General features: G+C 35.6%; 1 protein-coding gene across 1 annotated transcript; it reads right to left on the bottom strand.

Moving 5' to 3' along the window:
* Positions 1 to 502: 502 nt before the first annotated feature.
* Positions 503 to 22314, bottom strand: LOC103780560 (DNA excision repair protein ERCC-6-like; the record flags this gene model as incomplete). The annotated part of the gene is made up of 11 exons (XM_008948250.1): positions 503 to 597; positions 1659 to 1778; positions 2217 to 2327; positions 2953 to 3171; positions 4872 to 4967; positions 6016 to 6132; positions 7466 to 7642; positions 8129 to 8299; positions 13796 to 13931; positions 18246 to 18404; positions 22189 to 22314. Coding segments are annotated over 11 exons (1527 nt in total), but the record flags the coding sequence as incomplete, so codon positions are not given.
* Between the last annotated feature and the right edge of the window lie 658 nt (positions 22315 to 22972).

The raw sequence follows: 22972 nt of genomic DNA, 5'->3' as shown, positions 1-22972 counted from the left end.
CACTTTGGAATGATTTGGGAATAAAATCAAACTGGCTTTGCAAAGTAGTAAATGGATGTATGTACCACATACATCATTCTATATGCTAAGGACAATATAAAGAACTTGATGATTTCAATTTGCATTTCAAACTTGTTGAGTCTTATGTTCTGGGTAAGGGGCTCTTTTTTTCCTGTCTGTGCCTCATACTCTCTCATTTACAGCGAATTCAGGATATATTTGACACAGCTCCTGCACAGACCGAGAAGGGCATATTAGCCTGGGGGTCTTGGAGCTAGAGAGGCAGTAGCACAGCCTGGCAGCTGGGAGTCTAATACTAGAACACCTATTTCTCAGCACAAATGTTTTTTAAAAGTTTCCCATGACACGCCCGTTGTGACCAAGGTGGGGGTGACAAGGTAAGTGTGCATGTGCACAGGCACATCACTGTTACACCACCTCAGATTCGCTACAGACATTTTCTGGAGCATATGGTTGTATCCAAGAAATTGTTCTGACTGACCTGTGGTATATCTTCTCTTCAATAGTACCTGCAGTGAGAAGCCTATACACAGTCACCTGTTTCTTTTGGCCTATTCTCCAAGCACGTTCCCGAGCCTGAAACACAAAGGTTTGGTTACCAGACTTTAGCCTCTTGGACACGTGTTTGACAGAGAAATATCAACAGCACTATTTCTAACTAATTTGGACATTGAGCAAGTAGTTCAAGAAGTTATATACCTGTGGTATATTTCTACAGCATTAGGACAACTAGCTCACCAGAAGAGGAAAACCATTTAGAAAGTTTACATATGTAAAAAGACAAGTCTCCAATGGTACCAAGAAATCCATGCAAAAAACCTCTCTCAAAAAACCAGGTTAAAATTAGAATTCATATCTAGGGCATGTACGTCACACAGACTTATTCCAAAAGGGATTTATTTCACAATTGATCTTTATTAGATGCATTTCCTTTGGACTCTTTTTTCTTAAATGAAAGCTTCCCTACAAGCATCTTGAACCAACTCCTAAAAAGCAGACTACCCTACACCTGGCCAAACACTTTCAGATCTCAGAGCTATGTAGGATTTCCATCAAAAATAGGTTTTTCCTCTCAAATATATAAGCCCCATATACTGTTAAGAGATGTGATAAGTCAGTGTCACCACACTATCAAATAAAGAAAAACTTCTTTAAGGTATTGGCTTAATAGCATCTTCTGAGGGCATAGCTACATATCAGTATTTAGTGGCCAAGCCAATATATGCAACACTTGTTCTCCTTTTCTTACCCTGCATTGCCACCATGAACAGTCAGGCTTGTTCAAAAGCTTGCACAGGTGTACTCTCCCTTCAGAAACATCTTGTTTGTTTATTTATTTAAAAAAGACCAAGCAATTTCAACTGCTGGGCTACACTCTAAAGAGGCTGTATGGATCAACAATTCATATAGTGGTAAGGTATAACAGCAGAAAGGGGATGTGGTGGGGACCACTTAAACTGGCTTTGCCACAAGAGCAGTCATAATGTGGAACTGTACCCTGAGCAGCTATTGCTGGGAACAGCAACTTAGGGAAGAGCAACATAGTGCTTAAGCACTGCTTGAGAAGATAAATGTCATTCTGTCTTCAATTTTGTTTCAACTTAGCTGGTAAATGGAATGTAATGAACCAAACCCACCTGCGTGTCAGTGCTGGGATTCCAGTCGGGATCATAAATAATAACCCGGTCAGCACCAGTCAGGTTAACTCCAATGCCACCAACACGAGTTGTTAGGAGAAAAATAAATATAGATTTGTCCTATAACACAAGAGAAAAGTTATTAAAGCAAGAATTACAAAAGTACTAGATTTTTTTTTTTTAATTTCCTGGATTCTGTTGTTATCAGCATTATTTGCAAAGACGCAAAAGGAGCTAAGAGAAGGAATACATTTCTCTGTTTGCCTGATATGTCTTTTGACAAATAAAAGTAGTTTGATGTAAATTTAATTTATTTTTGTTCAATATAATTTCTTTTCCCCTTTTCAACTGCACTTTTTTCTTAGGAAAAACCCCAATCTAAGTGTCAAGTGATGAATTTTTTTCCCCTCTTACAAAGGCAGTGCTTTCATTTGACTGAACTTCCCAGTTTTGTGTCTCAAACCTGAAAAAGTACATTTAAAAACAGAACAAAAAGGAATGCAAGAACTAAACCATACTCACTAATAGACTATTAGTGTGTAGGATGCAACATCTCACCTCATTAAATCTTGTTATAAGGGGCTGTCTGGAAGCTATTGTTGTGGTGCCATCCATCCTGAGGTAAGAATAGTTTCTATCTCTCACAAAGACTTCAAGTATCTGCAACATCTGTTGTGATGGGGGAGGGAGAAGAAATCCAGATGTGAAAACTCAGCATCTGTCTGATCAAGTCATAAGAATTTCTACTACTAACTGCAGTGGGAAGTCCATAGTCATGGTCTCAAGACAATTATCCAGTAAATGGTGCAGCATTCCAAGGGAATCCATGGGAGCAAGACAAATTCATGAATACATCAGGAAAACAAATGAAGCTCACTGTCTGTGCTAGTGGTCCAAAGCACACAATTCTCAGCATTAGATGTGCACATGCACTAAAGAGAGCAAGCAAACTGACTACCAATTCTATCCTGAAAGTACACAGTAGGGAAAATAAACACATCACTACTGTTTCCGTCTAGTATTACATGGATACAACTGACACAAGCTTTGACCCAGCATACTGAATTTGGACAACACTGCCACAATGTTTTATCATTCCAGTAAAGCTTACTGAGCTTGGGAACTGCTCTTCATTTATCCCAAAGACATCAGTCATTTTGGTATATTTTTTTCAATAAGATGTTAATTTTCTGAGAAGGGCACTACAAAAGGTGGTTCTAATTACTAGTCTTGTTGGGACATACAGACACACTTTTTTAGTTTTAGTAATAACAAACCAAATAGCTCATCTTACCTGTCTTGACTGAGTAAAAAACAACACTCTGTGACCTTGCTTGTGCCATATTTTCAGCAAGGATTCTACCACTATCATTTTTCCAGAACGTTTCCAATATCCAAACTGATCTGTTTCCTCCACTTCAGCATCTGGTACACCCTTCAAAATCCTGGGACCACCAGAGAAGAGGTCAGGGTGGTTGCAAATCTTTCTCAAAGCTACTAGTCCTGAGAAAATCTAGAGAATACAAAAAAAAAAAATATTATTGACAAATACTTTTATCTATATGGGTTGTGGCTGAACAAAATGAACAGCAATGGATTAATCCAGTCATCATGGAGAAGTTTGGTTTTGATAGTGATTTGCTCTTTAGAGAAGCCATCGGTCACTAATACTAGTTTCAAGTAAAGTTTTAGGAAAAAAAATCAGTACAAGAGAAAGTCAATAAAATTTTCTGTTCTTGTGAGCATGTTCTGGTCACAGTGTTAAAAGAATTCTTCAACAATTTCCACATTAGCAAATGAGTCAAATTCTTCCTACTCAAAAATTCCATCAAGTTTATTACTTGACGTTGTGTCCTTCCTTCCAACCCCTTCCGTGTTAGTAACTTAACACAGACGTTGAGGATAGCAAGTCTACCCTCCAGAATGCATTGTAACAAAGAACAGATGAGGAAATGTATTTAAACAAACATGAAGCTGAAAATTACCACTTTTTGAGCCATATAAGGGTTCTGCTCAGTTATTCATTCACTAATATTACAAGCGTTATTTATTCTTCTGAATAATGAGTACTCATAAAAACAAACTAGCCTGAAACAGCATATTCCTCAGTCTTCTATCATTACAAGTTGGATGAGCCTGCTTGTAATTTATGGTTTGTTTGTACAATGGGGTTTTTGTTTTTCAGCTGGGATTCACTGCTGTCATCACAAAACTTCTAATAAAAGCATTGACATTTACTGTCCAGCATTTTCAGAAGCAAATACAATAGCCCATTCTGTAAAATCTTAGATAAATTGTTACAGATAGTCTTGTGCAAGCCATCTTTTGAAGATCAAGCTCCTTAAAACAATTTTCATTGGGATAACTAAAATGGCTAGGCACCTGAAAAATCTTGGCGACTACATCTTTTTGAGATCTGGAAAAATAAAAAAGTCAAAATAGTGACAAGGTCAACATCTGCTTTGTATGGCACTGCAATATACATGGCTGTACTAACTATACAACTAACCTGAGCCCCTGGGTGAGGGGAGAAGGGATTTGACAGTTCCCAAGAAAAGGAAACTGGTAAATTACACATTATCACCAAAACATTACTTTTCCTTTTATAAACAACGTGTCTCCTGCAGCTGAAATGTGAGTGAAAAACACACACTGCATACATACAAAAGTCAAATGGACCAGATGTGTGCAACATTGTCACAGGGCAACAGACATCCTCCTACTCATGTTGTGAGGGTGGAGGCAAAAGATGTCAAAGTGACCAGTAAGCCAATAACAAGGGTGCTTGCTATTTGCTCGGCTCCATGTTAAGACTCCATGAAATGATTGGCTGTTGCATCACACAGTTATCACACCTGAACTATGCTCTCAAGGCAAACCACTCCTCCTTTGCTTTGCTTTTGCAATTGGATAAAAGTGTGCATAGTTACCTACAGCAGGTCATCCAACAAGCCATAATTAGTTCCCAAGATCACAAACATACTACAAAGCCCATTCCATTCATGCTTTAATCTAGTCATGACACTACACATAGATCACTAACTCTACATATTCCATGGAACATTTCTGAGAAAAAAGCAGACATCCATAAAAGCAGAACTGAGATCAGGGCGTTTGCTTCCCTTTCTGCTCAGAATCCAGCTAGAATGCAAAGGTCAGTCCATTACTTTATCCTTCAAACTCAACCTGTCATTAATGGTAATTAATGCCAACCTGCATGTCTCCATTGAGAATCTGATAAACTTCTTTAGAGTCGATGAAATTTTGATAGACTCGACGCTGCTCATCTGTCAAACGGCAAAAGAGGACCTACCAAAACAAACAAGCAAACAAACCCTTCAAGCCCAACCTGTAAACTCCAAATAAGAGTGAGTTGTAAAGTTTTACAATGGGCTATAATGAAGCTTCACAGTTGTCTGACATACTTAAACACTACGTTAAAAGATACTGCATAGAAATAATTAGAAATAATAATAATAATTAAAAATTTCATTTTTTTTTGAGAATTAGCATAATAATTAAGATGGGTTTCATGAGTTTTTCTGTGTCCTTTCCTTGTTGTTATATTTTTCCCCACAAACTGGTTTAGTTTTGGAAGGGCTGCCATTTTCCAGTTTTAATCAGTTAAGTGTGCAATGTTAGCATTCTCTGAAAGCTACACAGGAAATGCTTTCCATTGTGTGCCTGCTGCGTCCCTTGCAACTTGCAAATTGCTAGTACCTCACGGGAATTTTAGCAAACATCATCTGTTCTGTCATTAGCCTTTGAGGGTGAGCATATAACAATTATTTCACATGGTCTTATGGGCTAGAAAGGAACAAAATCACTGAAACCCAAGTGGCAGAAGAATATAATAATTACTGCAAGTGAGTATTTGTAAGAATTTAATTTGTTTTAAATAATCCTATCAACCGCTGCTGCTTTGAATCAAATATTTCCTAAAAAATATCCCACTTCTTTGTGGAGCAAACAAGTTTTAGATCAAAAGGCTAATATTTTTGAATTTTATTAGAATGCACAAGGCCCAGCTAACTTGCAATATTAACAGCTGCCATCAAGTATTTCTTTACTATTTGTTGCCCAAATTAATCTTTTTACAGCAGGAAACAATGTTAAAGCATCCACGAGGTGCACCACAGGAAACACTCCACAGACAACTCATTTGTATGTCCCTGTGACCTAGGAGGACAGGATCAAGCAGACCTGAGTACATTTCAGAACGCAGGTGAAAAGAATATGCAGCTTGAAAGCTCTACATGTTATCTTTAGTTAAAACACCATCTTATCTGCTATCAGCATATTACTTCCAAATGCCCACGAAAGACTGGATTTTGGGGAGGAAGAGGGCTCAGCAAACCTGTTCATTTTTATCTGGAAGTGAAAGGCTCATTTTCACGTCGGCCTTCATTCTTCGCAGCAAGTAGGGGTTTATGGTGTCCCGTAACACACAGGCACATTTGTATGCAGTTTTTACCTGAAAAAGGAAGAAAAAGCAAAAGTTGTATTTTGGTTCTTGATATTAATTTTAGCAACAAGCAAAATTCCATAATTGGTAATAGGAAAATCCTAATAAAATGAAATGGTTTACGATTTGTGTGGATCTAGTTACACTTTCAATACATGAGTTGCAATAAAATTCATGTTAGCCACAATAACACTGAATAAGTTTAGTCTTTCTCAGATACCATTGATTATCCTTCCTAATTTAGTGGACTTTAAAAGAGACCAGAAATGAGATATTTATTTATAAATCAACACAAGAAGTGAGTATAAACTTGCACAGAACCAAAATCCTCATGGAGAAACTGCTAACACATATACTGAAGATCAAAAAAGAAGCCTGCAGCAATGGTGGTTACTAGACCCTAAGTGAAGATTAGTGCCCGCTTGAGACTATTAAAAAAAAAAAAATCAGTACAAGAAAATCCCCATGATCACAGAAACTAAAGGTCACCCTGGCCTCAAATGGAGCATATGGTTCTATAATGGGTAATGGATGTGTGAGATGGGTATTAACTGTACATAATGGCTAAAAATACCTTCATTTCTCTTAAAGCAAAACAAAGTATATAATAAATTATTGATATATGTAAAAAACAAATTTGCTGTCCAAGTTTGCATACTACTAAGCTTTAGACAAAGAACTAGAGAATGTGTGTAAAACTTTACAAAGAATAATTAAAAGGGTACAGTTTGAGTAGCATTTATATGAAACTTATTACTATGCAGAGAATTTATCTATCAGCTAATTTGGAAGATGTTTAAGAAGTCACAAATACTGAGAACCACAACTACAAAGACTAATAGACATAGCTTATTCAAAATAATAGTCCAAATAATTTTTGCTTTAGAAATTAAATAGTTTATCTACTTTCAGACTTCCAATACCTACTTTAGCTTTTTTTTTTTTTACATGAAAACAGATTTCAGTTTGGATTTAAGTATTCCTTTGTTACCTAATTTGCCAAAGCTTGATATCAAATAGGGAAGTTCTATTTAAATACATCAAAATACAAGATCAGTCACCTCTCATCCCATTTTACTTATCTTTATATCAAAGAATACTTCTGATGTTTTAAACTTTAGGGCTTCTGATAAGAAAACCTTGTGTATAAGCTATATCCTTGCACAAATGACAAAATGGCCTCAGGTAGTTGAACAGTTCTTTGTACACACATAGCAGGAAAACACACATGCAACTCTCTTTGGGGTTACTGTCTAGAACATACAGCATGAAGTACATGAAAAGTCAGTTTAGAAACAGCATACGTCTTCTTCAAGCAAAGTGATATTTTTAATGTGTTTACCTGGACTGGAGAGGCATTGGAATATCCTCCCATGGTTATTGGAACAGAAAATTGCTCCATGAACACAGGTAGTGTTCCCAGTTTTCCTGGGAACACAAAGTCAAAAAGGGACCAGAGCTCCTTTAGGTTATTTTGCATAGGAGAGCCAGACAAGATGATTCGATGGGGTGTACGAAACTATGAATAAAAAATGAAAAACCAACAAGAAATTATTTTCACGGTTCATGGTGTAACCTGCTGCAGAGGATATTAAATTTCACCATCAATGAAGGGTTTTAAAGTATGTGGCCTCATATTCCTGAAATAAACAGTATTCTGCTATATATTCTACAAACTGTTAGCAGAAAATGAACACCAGCAATCTGACATTTATCCCTAATGGTAAATTACTAAACAATTTATATATTCTTATACCATACATACTATATATGTATATATCATATACACTATACAATGCTCCTAGACCATATTTCTGTAAATTTACTGCTGTGAACTCATTAAGAATGTTAAATACATAGTCAAATACAGACCACTGTGATTTATGCTTTTATTCTTTCTTAATGCTCAAATGTGTATTTTTATCATAACATAATACATGCTATTAGATTTTGGAACTTCTTCCCCAGAGAACTTAAAATCTTTCATTTATTTTTTTTGAAGTACCTGCTTGCATGCAAGTGTGACTGCAGCATTTGGGTTGCGGATTTTGTGACCCTCATCCAGAATCACATAATGCCAGTCATAGCTGTGGATGTTATCCTGCATCAGTCGAATGTATGAATAAGATGTAATTAAAACTCCATGGCATGAAGCAATTTCATGAATTAGTTTCACCTAAAAGCAAAAGGTGTATGTTGTTAGTAAGACAGAAAACTCAGACCCTACTGAACTACAAGTTTGCTGTCCAAGGTATGTACAAGAAGCTTTGAAAAAGCAGATGAGCAAGATTTTGATTATAAGATTCTTACCTCATCTTTAAAAAAGTGAAACACTCGAATACTGTGTTATAACAGATCAGAATTTGACCTGAACCTGGTCAGAAGGAAACACTGTTGTGCTTTTTATTTTTTTATTTTGTTTAAAGGCAATGCTGAATAAAACCCAAAACATTAAATTTGATTAGAGTAACCAGTCTCTTCAAGTGCTCCCATATTCACCTCACAGACCCAGCTTTGTCTACTGAACACAAGATCTAGAATGTTGAACAAAAATTAAAGAAGTAAAAGACTGAAAAACAATCACAAAAATCTATTTGGTTAATCACAAAATCTGTCTTGTTTCTTCTTAATAGGATTAATATATTTGTCATTAATCTTCAAATTTTGTGCTATTCTTGTAAGCTATATAGTTTTTCCAAGGTTTTACTAGCCTTTATAGCTATAAATTATGTAGGGCAGGGACAGTCTATATCACCTTCCACAGCATTCACAGTATCCAAGACTCATCTTTGTTGCATTTATCCTCCACATATAAATCTAGAAGACTTAAACTGAGAGGCAATTCTGGGTGAAACAAGCATACCAAATGTAAACCAAAAAAAATATATAGAAACACCACAGAATTTGCTAAAGGAAAGGCAAAACCATATTACTAGAAACACCTTCAAGAAAAGAAAAGAAAACAAAACTAACAAAACCAAAATCCTACAGGGTAGGATTTCTAGGCAGGTGTGGACATCCAAAGCTTAATTCTACCTGGTCCATTTCCCACAGTCTGTGTCCTAGAGTCTCAGCAATGGCCTATCATAGAATATTGTAGCCATCACTACCCAAACACTTAAGACAAATCATCTCGGGCGATTTCAAATTAAAAGCTTGTAAAATATGTAACCTCTCCTAGTTTTTGCAATTAATAGGGTATGTCTGCAATTAGCCTGACTTACAGAATGCTACAGTGTTGTCATTAAAAGATGTTTTGTGGAAGTGCTGCTGTTATTATGGAGGCTCAAGAGACCAATCCCTCCTAGAGGGCAAACAGTGGACTAGTAGAAAACAACAGCCATAAATCACGTTGTCAGGTAGCAGAGAGAACAGAAGTGAAACATAGGCACATGAAGGCCATTCACTGTAAACACACCACAGCAGAATCCTAGTCAGGATTTACTGAACCTGTAATTAATTAAAGTTTCCTTCAAGCTAAATTTTTAATAAACAAGGATTTGTGCTGACAATGAAGAAATACAACAACACAGTTTTATCAACTCACACTACAACACTCATTAACTCTCCTTTTACTGCATTGGGTACTTTCTCCAAGGTTGCCTTTGCTTTAGTTGCAGCTCTTGGAATATTTTAAAATATAATAACACATTTATTATTGGATGCACACTACACACGATTGGATATTATTGGATGCACACTACACTTTAATGAAGTATTTCAGGATATGCAGTGTTACACCAAGAAGAGGGAGGAGGAAGGGAACTGGCTTAAGGGAGACTACTGTACCAATGCCAAAAGATTACACAGCAGTTATTCTTATCTAGCTTTGAAAAACTGAACTCTGGCCTTAAAATGTGCTGATGAACAGAGTAATATGTGAGTAGACGGAGTAATTCTGATCTTGTAATTCTATTCAGTGCAGTATTTCAGGTCTTTACAATTCAAGGACAGTATTTTATCCTAACTTAGTGTAGTAAGTTGATAGTGTTGCCTTGTGTTCACTGAGATGTGCAATGGACAAAGACTGTAAGATTTTTGGCAAGCACCTATCTTAATGCTAAAACTTTTATCTTTTATTCTAAGGGTGCACCTCTAAGCATTTTTTTTTTCCCTGCTGGTACCTTGCTGTAGCTATGAGTTTGTTTCTGAAGCTACAAACACAAGACAATTTTTGTCTGATAGTTACAGAAATAACATTTGTATTTTTTTAGCATAAGGTAGTCATTTAAAAATATTTAAAAGAACCTGAACTCTTCTCTACTATGTATTAAAAAATGGTAATTTCCTTAAACAGAAATGTATATGTTAAGACTGAACTTAAAGAACTAGACTAGTGGTAACTGTGAAATTCTCTTAACATTCAGATACCTTTAAGACAAGTGTGAACTTACAGAGACAGTATCTAGTCACACAACCATCCATCACTTGTGGATCAAAAATGCACTCTTCAGCAGGCTTATCACTTCTCATAACCAACCATTAAGCCCGGAGATCCATAAATTCAACCTATAAAACCTCTTTATTTTTTCCCTGCCCCCAACAACACAATCTAAATGGGACGATGAAGAGGCTTCAAAAGAACACATTACAATGTTTAATAATGTAAAAGTTGCAATAAAAAGAGCTAAAGCACTTACTACCTATTTAACAAGAACACACTTCTTGTGGCATGATACTACGTTTATCCAAGTAACTCACAAATAGAGCCTTTGGCTAAAACAGAGATTTCATAAGTAGACGTGCCAATAATTGTAACCTCTGGAGCTTATTTTCTTTACATGTAGACTGTGTACTCTGCTGTGAGGGCAGTAGGTCTAAAATCTTCAGTGCACAAAGTCATCTTCAAATAGATGGTTCCACAAGTGCAAGCATCATGAACTGACAACTGCTTCAGAGGGCTGCACTGTGTGTCCAGAATTTGACCAGGATAAGAGAATGTAAAGTTAAGGCTTTAAAAATGGTACAAGATTCCTCCTGGAAAAAATTGTTACATTCAGCGATACCTGTTCTAAAGATCAAGAAATTAAAAGCTCAGCCTTGATCTCAAAAAATAAAGCCTCCTTCTATATGTGGTGTGTTAAATCAAGATAGCTAAAGTTCATGTTGCCTCTTACAGCGTATGATTTACAAATGTTCACACATCAGAAGTTTGGAAAGAACAGGACAAGCTCTTTATACAGAAGCCTTTTTCTCTTACACATACAGAGCTTTCTTCTCCTTATCTTCTTTTCTATATTTTAAATAAAACACTATGATACACTACATTAGATTTACTTTATTTTCTTTCATCCTTAAGAGATCTTGGAGCACTTGACATCTGAAAGTCACTTTAAGCTACATCAGACTTGAGTGTAAACCATAGTAGGAAGTTAACAGCATAAGACAGCACCACACAACATATTTAACCACAAATGCTGTACTTTGTTCAAACTGAAAGCTGACTTGACAAGGAAAGACTACTACTTAATTCTGTTTTTTGCTACTGCTTCTAACTTAAGCACACTTATCCTCTTAGAAGAACCAAATGATCTTCTGTGATCACAAATAATAATAACAAACCCCCCAAGTTTTACATATCATCCAAATGCCTTCAACTAAAGACTTGGAAACCTATCCAACTTGCTATTGCAAAGGAATAAGGCAGTCTCTCAACTGAAGCATCATATATGCTAAAAACCTACACAAATACTATGGCAGCAGAGATATCTAAGCAGGATGTCTCAATGACTCATCTGAAACGAGCGGACCAGATTTCAAGCCCATCTGGTGCTTATAATTCAGACTATTTTATGCTACTATTGTGGAAAATCCTTAAGTTGCTTGAAAATAAAGCCACTGTCAAGCAAATACTTCTGTGGGCAAGTCTAAAGAACTGGGAGGCAGGATCTTGCGTTGATGCTTGGGTACCTTAGAAGGTGCAACATAAAATACCTATCCATAAGAGCATATAATTTCACAAGTACTCAAAGATTTAGTACTTGCTCGTATTTCAGGATTCCTGACAATGTTATAGCAATAATTATGTAGATCCACCTCACTTAAAAGATCAATCTAAATTTTATCAAATGGAACTTCAGCTGTTGCCTCTTTCTGCTATGACATACTTCTTGCCTTATGGGACACCTGTCATTACTCAATTCACTTCCTACAATATTCTTCCATTAGTTTTAAGATTAATCTTTCTCTGTTCCTTAGAAACAATTTGTCCCTCTTTCACAGGCCTGTATAGAACAAGGTGCAGTACTGTGTTTTACTATGAACAGCCTGCTGGCCAGCTACTACAGGACAATGCATTCCTCAAAATCCATTAAGATCTTCATCGTCTGATGTCCAGTTAATTTAGGAAACAATTATGTTCTTCCACTGCTCCAGACCATTCTGACCTCTATTAATCATAAACTTGCTCTTCTCTGATTAAGAGGCATCTAGGAAAAAAGTTCATGAGGTGAAGACATCAACAGTGACACTTGTTTAATGCATATTGTTGCAGCTCCCAGAAGATGAGGCATTAGGCCAGAATTAAAGAACCGAACCTATCTAAAGTGATAATATGGTATCCAGACTCCTTAATTTTAAGTTGTTGAGTACACATTTGTGGGAGGACAACAGGAAGGTGAAGTCTGGAAAATCTGACTATTCCTGCAGATGGAAAATTTGAGCCAGTTTGTCAAGTGCATTAATTAAGAAATATCCCAAAATAAGCACACGCTATTTAATTTAGGAAGACATGTGACCATGCTATTGAGGTCAACACACTTTTAAGGCTTGAAAACATCCCAAGTTAATTGAACAACAGGAAGCTATTAGCACATTAGAGCATGTTATTCCTTTTTTTTTGCAGTGTACTGTAACTGCATCAATTACCTCAGAATACATTTAATCAAGTGCAATTAAGCATCATATCATTTTAAAGTTATTACAAGAAATTAAATAAATATTTAAAGAAAAATTTAAACATGCTTTGCTCAATCCTAAAAATCCATTTAAGCATCTGAAATAGGAAGCTAAGGGAAAACAAAAATCTAAGTTTTCCTTGCTTTGTTATATACCAAGGATTGAAACTTCAGACAAGTCAGGCTTGTCAACTTAAGAAATGGAATAAGAACACATGTATTAAGAGACTGACCAAGAACAATAGAAGACAGAAAGGGCACTGCTTGAAAAAAAAGAAGACCAACGAAGTAACACTGTCATTAAAGAAAACGAGACTAGGTGATACCAATTGACATGCTGAAGGGAACTGAAGGAAAATTGCCTGTGCAAATAGAATATATTAGATATGAGACCAATGACAAACTGACACATGGAAGTGTGAGGAAAGAATTCACCAGTACTAGAACCATATATCTGATATACAAGTAGTCTAGTCATGAATTTCTACCATTACAACCAAAGCTCAAGCAAGAAACCTGTAACTATGTCTAATTTGTTTAGGCAACATTAGTCTATACCAGTATATAAATGTACTCTGTGTCATCCCCTTTTTTGTTTGATTTCCTAGCAAATCTGTACAAGACAGTGAACCTTTTGCTCTTTTTAAACAATCAGAGAATGAGCACAAGCTTGCACAGAAACATTCAGTAACAGGATTTTTTTTTTATTTTCTGGCTAGCAAAAGAAAAAAAAAAAGAGAAACTTTGGGAATTATAAAATGGATGTCAGTCATTACCTTTTTGTTGGTATAAGAACCAGTTTCATGGAGAATGGCAACCCTAAATGGAGGCCACCAAGTGTGGAATTCTTTTACCCACTGATGCATCACAGTAGTTGGACAAACAATCAGTGTTGGACCCAATCCTTGGTACCTAAAAGAATTCAAGAAAAAAAAAACCCAAAACTTTAACATGAAATAAATACTCTTTATTAAGTGGCTTATTAATATACACACATATTAAAACGACACAGTTTATAGTTCAAGTGGAATACGAGAGCTACGGAAATTAATTGGCACTTTGTCTTTCTGGAAGTCTGTTTTGTAAAGGAAGATGAAAAGTGTGCTGCTATGAGAACCTCTCCATTGAACAGTTAATGGATGCATCTATCAAGATAAACACAGAAATAGAAAAGCTCCAAACAATAAGGCATAAGGGAACTTCCTCCTGTTGTAAAACAAATCAGGTTTTGGTGACTGCTGTTTCTATAAGAGAAAAGAAATAATTTACAAAAACTATTTTATTACTTCTATTAAAAAGAATGTGTAGCTAGAATCTCACAAACAGATTTACACACAGGTGTTCTGTTTCATGTTGGTAATATACTGAACTATTATCACCATAATTTACAGGTAAGACAAGGACTCTAAAGCAGCAGAATATATCATCCATATAAATTGAGGTCTGAGCTGGGCTTAAACTGTCTCATAAGTTTCTTATTCATAATCATATGATTGTTTCTGAGAATTACTGAGGATTTCTGAAACAAAGTCTTTTTTTTTTTTGTATTGAATTCAGAGCTGATCTTAAGGCTATGAAGAGAAAAAATCTCTTGTGCAACAGGCAAACAAGAAATATCACCATCACAAACAAACATCAACAATCATATAGGGAACATACTAAGCAGTGGTTACTAGCGTATATTTAAAAAATATAGTTCCTCTTTAAAAAAACAAAACAAAATGACTTTGCAAACAAAGGCAATAGATACAGTTACCACATACTGCTCTGTGTCTGATCATTGTGTACCACTCAAGTGACAATAAAGAAACAATTCAAAAGATCACGGTATACATTCAAGATCACATGCAAGATCAAGCAATAAGGAAAGATTTCTCAGACACCAGCAATACCCTGCTTCAAAAAAATCTGACCCTGCTTCAAAAAAAGCTGTTAATGCCTTCAGAAACTGCTGACATTACAAAAATAATATTCTTTATTAAAAGCTTATATATATGCAGAGTAACAACCTGGATGGTGCTTATCTCTTTTATTGTTAAAAAAAAATACTATATAGCAACCTTACATAGTCCAATTAAAAAACTTGCAGCAATCTAAGGGGAAGCTAGAACTGGGAGATGTAAAAAATATTTTCAGCTATGCTTTGAATCCAAATAACCACTTCTCCTCTTGAAAATACCTACAGAAGAAGAAAAAAAAAAAAAAAGCCACCTGTTCTTCAAAATATCTACAGCAAAAAAGCCAACTTTCCCAGAACATACTAGTTTCTCATTCTTCATGGGTAGTACTAAATGGCCTCTGTTTATTCCCCTGGTCTGTATCAAACAAGCTCATGTACTGAGTTTATCTGGGATTCCCCCATCCCCAGCTTGCACCAAGAGTTCACACTTCCTTTGATCAATTTTCAGAAAATCCACTCCCCCTCTACTTGGCTGTGTGAAACCTCTTCTGTGTCTAGTCTGGCTCTAACCACTTTCCACTAGCCAACATTTTATTCTTCTCTTGAGAGCTTTTATTTATTTATATAAAAGAGTCATCTGACTGCTTCCAATCTGTGATGTTTCACAGAACTAAACAAACCATGCACTTAAGGTTGCTACACTTAGGAGACATCCTTCATTCTCATCACTAAAACAGATCTCCTCTGCTGCCCATCCAATTTAGATTTGTTTTCCCTGAAGAAAGGTGACACAAATACCACTCCAAAGCAGTCTTACTAGAGACTTGTACCAGGATGCTAATACTGCCCTGTTCCCACCTGAAATACATTGCTATCATGTAGTCTGTCCCTTTTTCACAGTTGCACTATGCTAATGGCTTATGGTCAGTATCATATATGATCACTATACACAAACCTCTTTCTTCTCATGTTGCTCCTGGTTTATAAAACCCAAATTCACAGCAAGTATCCTTTATCAGTTCTTATTTAATCAGATGTGATTAGAATTGCAAACAAGATCTAGTCCTGCAACTTGCTACCAAGAAAAAGGAAGCTGTAGTCATACTATATTTATAATCTTTAAGGGCTCAAAAAATTAGCAGAGGAAAATGTGTTGCATTATAACCAACTCCATTGCCAAGCACTGGCAAATCATGCCTTCAAAATGAAACTGAAATGACAAGTAAATCCTGTGATTTAATATGAAAAAACCCAGTGAAAATAAAAGATCAGGGCAGTAAGAGGAATACAAATTTTCTCGGGTAATGGATTTTTATTTATTTAAACACCATGGAAATTAATCTCTGCCACTCATAGCAGAGACTGAGCCTTAATGTTTAATGTGTATGACTATATCTCAGGATCTTGAAGAGCACAGATGAGTAAATAATCATTGCCTAAACTTCATGGCAGAGTTTCTCATCTGATCTTTCAAATAAATAAAACAAAGTCTGTAGTGAAAGGTAACATCTTTGTTAAACAAAATATGTATTTGGAAACAAGCATACTTGTGTACACCCAAGCCCTTCAACAGGTTTCAACAACAAATCTCAACCTAGACACAGGCTAGAGATGGCTGTTGTGAATGGACCATTGGTCTGAAAGCTGTTGCTTGTTCCAGCGCTCAGCTTGTCTAACACAAAACCTTTCCCCCTCTATAAACCTTGTTTCCCTTATATCCTTACACCACCATAGCTACAGTACTTCTGATATCACACATGACATTTGGCTTTCCCCAGCTGTATGGCTCAGTAACTGTTAAAAGACATTTTCATTTTTGTAAGAGTTATACTCCATTATAACAAGTAGTTCCTTACTTCAGCTAGTCTTCAGTCCCCTTCAAAATCAGAAAAACACTGGAATCAGAAGCAGTTTCCAAAAGAAAATGTCTATTTTGTTTACATTCAAAATATTCAGCTTTATCTTCTATCAGTGAAATTTTCTGCAAAAGTATTCTTTAAAATAATGTGAGTAGAAGTTGTTTCCTCCCATGGAACTATTATCATAACTGATTTAATGACATGCATTAGCCAAAAAATGAAACTGAACACATTATCTTACATGCAGAAAGAACATGGCAGCTTAGGTGTGCAATTATATTTTTGCCTTATCAAAGCTCTATTGTAGTTTCACTGGAATATCTTAATAAGTCTTAATAAGTTGAAAATGTGCAACAATGTCAAGAGATGTTCCTGAAGGATTTCCATCAACTGGGTGGTCCTCCACTGGGGCATGGAATATACCTACACAAAATTTGCACAGTAGCATCCTTAAATCAGGCAGCCATATCAAAGTCAATCAATTGGGCTGAGTGATGGAGGACCTAGAGTTTTTTATATCAAGGCTACAGCAGGAAACAAGTGGAGAAAAGACAACAATATTTTCTCTTTAAAGCACTATTTTACAATTCATGTACATACTGAACATAATCTAAATATGCCTCTATATAAAGTTCATTATTTTTGTTTAGTATAGTGCTATGATATTTGCTTAAATCCATGTAGTAATTTTCATCAGGTAAACAGGCCAACAGAACTCAAAAAATCAAGTATTATTCATGCATGCATTTGCAAATCAAAGGACACCAACAAGTTTCTTTTCTGGGAATGTCACCTATGAAGGAGGAATTTTAAAATATTGTTCAGTAACAATAAAGCATAGAAGATGTTTTAAGAAAGGTCAGTCACTCTAATATAGTTTTGAAAAGTAAGAACAATAAAAAAAAAACAGTAGATGGAAATTCCTCTGTATAAGTTACTGGTTTTACTATTACTAGTATTTTTTGGCACGGATAATTCCCTGCCCATCAGAAACTCTAACTTTCATTGCAAATCAGCTTGCTAATTCCTGTAAAGCATTTGCGTGGTGGCTTGCCAGAACAAATATTTTAATGTAAAATTTAATAAATGGAACTAAAGGTATTACATCCAATTTAAAATTCCATATTGTGTAAACTATTGATATTAATGTAATTGAGTTTGTAAACAAGCCATTTGTGGAAGCTAACCTTAGACACTGTATTGACCCAAAATATCTAGCGCGGCTCATCTGCAAAATGAAGCATCGATGCCTGGAATTCATTAAAAGTGTTACATGTTTAATTTTTCCTGCCCTACAGCTCCATTGTCTCGTAAAATTTTTCCTTTGATGTCCCCCACTAAAAGAATTAAAGGAATATTGTAATTGAAATGTCATTAATAATTCACAGGACCCTCCTCCACCAGCAATACATCTGATGAAATATTAATTGAGCTCTACAGACTGACAGTCTGCAGAGGAGCACTTGCCTGTAATTTGAACCACGAGTCCTGATCTTGCTGTAGCTCAGACCTGCCAAGAAGGCAATTATCTGGATGGTCTTGCCCAATCCCATCTCATCTCCCAGAATTCCTCCTGCCTGCTGGCAGTGCAATTCCCAGAGCCACCTAACACCTGTCTGCTGGTACCTGAAACAAGAAAGAAGAAAATGGAGAACGTTAGATAATACAGATCATAACAGAAAGTACTCATGAATTAATCATTTGGCAAGGTTCTTATACTAGTTGTAACAACATGCTGGATGTGTGTTTTACATGAGTGCTGTATTTACTAGGTCATACATTTTTGATGCACTCAGACATTACATGTGACTTTCATTCTTTATGCGCCACTAAAACATTTCTAATTAAACTGATAGTCATGGTAATTAGAGGGTATTTTATTTCATGTATATTTTAAGTGTTAAAAGCAACTTGGAAAGCTACTCTAACAAAGCATTATCTTTCCAGAAAAGATGACATGTAGGGGTCTAGTAAATTGTATTATTTGGAATATACACCTTGAACTGAAGGAAAAGCTTGACTTGTAAGGGTTTCAGCGCTTATACTCCACTGTGAAAGCTGATCACAACTGCCAAAGCATCCTTTCTTGTCACATAAATTCATTTAATAACATTTAGTCTCTTTCAGTGAAGAGAAAAAGCCAACAAGGCAAAATGTTTTGCAAAATAAACCAGAAACTACTCCAGTGAATTGGATGCAGAGTGTTATTACATGAGAGTGTCAGGGCAGTTCCTATTCCCAGCCATTCACTAGAAATTTTATAAGCAACAATGTAAAACACACTTCAATTAAAAGTAGACTAGCAAGAAAGATCTACAGTGGCAAGTTAAAAAAGTGGAGATAAGGTGGTGAACTGAGAATCACTTTAGGACATGCTTTCTTATGATACCAAATAGTGAGACCAGTAGTAATAACACACCACGTGTGGGTTAAATTGAAAACAGAAGAGAAACAAATGAATAAACAGTACATTTAAATGACAAAAAAAACCCCAAACCAAACCAAAAAAAAAAAAAAAAAAAGTCCAAACCCCATGTTTTAGCACTTCTGTGTCTTGTAACTTACAAGAATAAAAAGTTTACTGAGATAATTTTCTTAATGGCATGCATTCCTGGAGTGCAGAGCACATCAAACACTTTTTTTTTTTTTGTCTTATGTGCATTTCAAAATCATTCTTTGAACAAATAATATTTATAAAAACTGACAGCAAATGACACTAGTACTATAAAGTGCTATTAAAAAACAATTCATGATGAATTCTGTATGGATTTAGAGAATGATAAATGGAGATAAAGCAATGGCTTAAGTAGTTAGAAAAAGATGATCTAAGAACAAATTCAGGGGTTCAGATATCATACTACCTGCTATTGTCACAAATGCATTATGCCAAGAAGCCCTTAAAAAAACCTGCTTTACTAGAAATTAATTCACCTTAAAAAATGCAGCAATCTGAAAACAACTATATCATGGCTTTCAGGACTACCTGTAATTGGGTTAAGATGCTACTATTACTGCATTTTACAAAGATAAAACATTTTTTGGATGGAAATATTACAGAACTGGAGAGAACCTTAATTCCAGTAGGAGCAGCTCCCCCAGCCTAATGTTCAGCATGTGTCTTTATAAGACAACCACTCAAGAACTTCCTGATATTATTTTGTTTTCTTTCTTATGATGACATCCAGTCATTAAAAGCCAGCTACATTTACAAGCATCTTTCTCCCTCTCCCTGATTCTCCTGGGAAGTTTCACAGTAGAGAGTTAAGTTCATGAATAAGTCTGCTCCAATCTAAAAATGGAAAATATGTAGGTGCTTTCTTTGTGTCATCATATAAAGGTGCAAAAATTGCAACTAAACAATAGTTAAAGTATAAAAAAAAAATCTCCACCCATAATTTGTTATGGTTATATACAGAGATAATCAATTCTCTTTTATCTTATCTTTTCATTGCACTGAGTTTTTAGTTGTGGTTTTTTTTTTTTTTTTTACTCCAAAAATGCTGTAGCAGTAAATTAAAATGTTGCCTGGTCTTCCAGAATAGTTGTTTGGACTGTATTTCACATGAGCAATCATGCCATGATACATCTCTCAGAATTCACCACAGTAGTTAGCAGAGTTTAGCTGCATTGTTGCTGCAACAAAACTGCATTTTAGACATATCAGAGAACTCACACACTGAATACTGAAGAAACCTGGTTTCTTGTTTATGCAGACAGCTTTCTCTCAGGCTAAGTGCACACAGTGTAAGGGCAATGCTTTTAAGTCAGTCTCGCTCGCTATGTTTGGGTTTGTTCCACAGGAGCAACAACAGTATTCTTGCTGAATGTTCCTCAAAGCAGACAAGTATATAGGGAAGAAATAGATTCTCCACTTTAACAGGCTTACCAAAGATTAAACTTAAGGATCTACTATTCCTAGTGTGAGCTAACTTCTTTGGAATTCAATTCAACTATGCAGGATGACCACTTACAGCACACTGCTATACACCTCCTTGGGTCAATATACTTCCATGTTTTGTACTAAACTTGCTCAGAACTCAAAGTTTAATGACTATTGACTATGGGCCTTCCTACATTGGAGATTTCAGCATTTAAGTTGCACGTCAGACAAATTATTCAATGCAATCGATCTTTCTAACCACTTAAGAAGTTTAGTCAACTGACTCATGCTTGCAGGGATACCCTTCATTAGTGAGGATGGTATCTCTAAGATTAATTTTTAGTTGTGTGCTTTATTTCAATTCCCTTTGGGTTGTTCAGACCACACATCCGTTCTCAGGATGATTGCTTCTGCAGTACCTTTGCATAAACAACTGGAGTCCACATATTGGTTGCCAGGACCATACACAGCCAAGTCATTAATTCAGTTCCATTTTAGAGTTAGTGCTTTCCTTCTGAGGAACTGCAGGACAACAGTAATAACTTCTTTGAGGTTAAGACTAAGTGGTCTTGTTGGAAGGGATACCAGGCACGCTCATTATAAACTAGGGTTTTCTACTACATCAATTATAATATTTTAGAGGGTTAGCTTTTGAAAGAGATGTTTTTCCTGCTGTGAAAAATGTTGCCAACAAAAATGAACTCGAAGCAATTGCATATGGAAGTTAAGGGAGAGATTCTGGATGAAGTAACTTGTCAGCTGCTAGCTTGCTTGGGCTGCCTTTTGTAAATAGCTTTTTCAGATGAACTTGGAAGTGTCACTGGGCACCTATGGTCTCAAAAAAATGAAACAGAAAGTAGTATGTCTAAATCTGTAATCCAGTATTAAATAATTGAAGAACAAATTGTAGAGTATTTTCCATCTACTAAAGGAACTACAAATGCATTGTATATATTTTAAAATTTTACTGGGAAAAATGTTCAAGACTATTTTATAATATTAAATATTAGTAGTTACTTTTAGTAGTAACTTAAAGAAAAAGTTGTCTGTATTTTTTACTGTCAGAAAATTTCACTCAGCTCAACCAATCACAGGAACAGCTAGCTACATTTCTTGTTCTCATTTATGACAATTTGCCAGCACTTTATTCTTCAAAGTAAAGTACCACTCCACACCTGAATTAAAAGCAAGCACTTATCAATAAAAGAAAACATTTATAAAAATAGACAAGGAGAGAGCTTTTCAATTCATAGTTTAACTAATATTCATTCACAATATTCACATCAACCAGTTACCATGTCTCTTTTCATGTAATTGCATTTTGTACTTATTACCAATTAGTTTCTTTAAAATTTGATCCTGGAGTCTTTTTTAAAGAAACAATCCTATAGAAAACAACTGAAGTAAAAGTGGAGGCATCATTCAATGAAGTAAGAGTTACACCAAAGGGCTCCCAGAAGTCACCATGACTATTATTGCTAATATTATTAACAGCATACAGCAGCATAATATTAAGTACGCAATACATACTTAAAAAGCTTTTTGAAGAGAAATCCTGGTACTTTGAAACCCTCATCAAATTCAGTGTCACTGTCTTCAGAAAGTTCCTCAGCTGTTTGATGTTCTTTGTCCTTCAAACGTTCTTTCTGCCACCTCCTGGAATGACACAAGGAGTCAACATTCAATTACTGCATGAAAATATATTATTTGGAAACAACACTGAATTTTGGAATAGGTAAAAACCCAACAAAAATGCTTTTTCTGATGTTATGATTTAAATAGTACTCCTTTGGAGAAGAGAATTATGCAGGTAAACAACCAAAATATCTGACATTAAAAGGTGCATGCACTCCTAACTATTTAATGATAAGCCCTCTGAGTTTCATTGTTAGTCAAAATTTTCTTTAGACACAAATACTAATACATGGTAGCAACAGTTAACACCATCAAAAAAAAACCTGGCTACCTTTTCTTTTATTGATTTAACCAAATACTTAAATAACTTCCTTCACCTAGAGAAATGTGCAGCAGTGTATAGCTGTATACAGAAGACTCAGTTGGAAACAATCTTTGGGTTGTTGTGCTCTAAATCTGTTAAGCATTCATTATTAAAAGAATGAGGTTTTTTAGGTTTTAAAATTACAGAGTGATTTGTGGTCTGCAGCCTAATATTATTCAGACTCTAGGCAGGCTAGAGAACTACCTTCCTGTCCCATCATTCCCCCTCCTTTTGAAATCAGAAGTACCAAAGGATCTTCAACATCCAAGGAAATTATGGACTTGTGTTTTAGTGATCCCAAAATGTCTACCTGTA

This window comes from Merops nubicus, unplaced genomic scaffold, assembly GCF_000691845.1.
Source record: "Merops nubicus isolate BGI_N331 unplaced genomic scaffold, ASM69184v1 scaffold24719, whole genome shotgun sequence".
Taxonomy (NCBI): Eukaryota; Metazoa; Chordata; class Aves; order Coraciiformes; family Meropidae; genus Merops; species Merops nubicus.
This window is presented reverse-complemented; position numbering and strand designations above follow the sequence as displayed.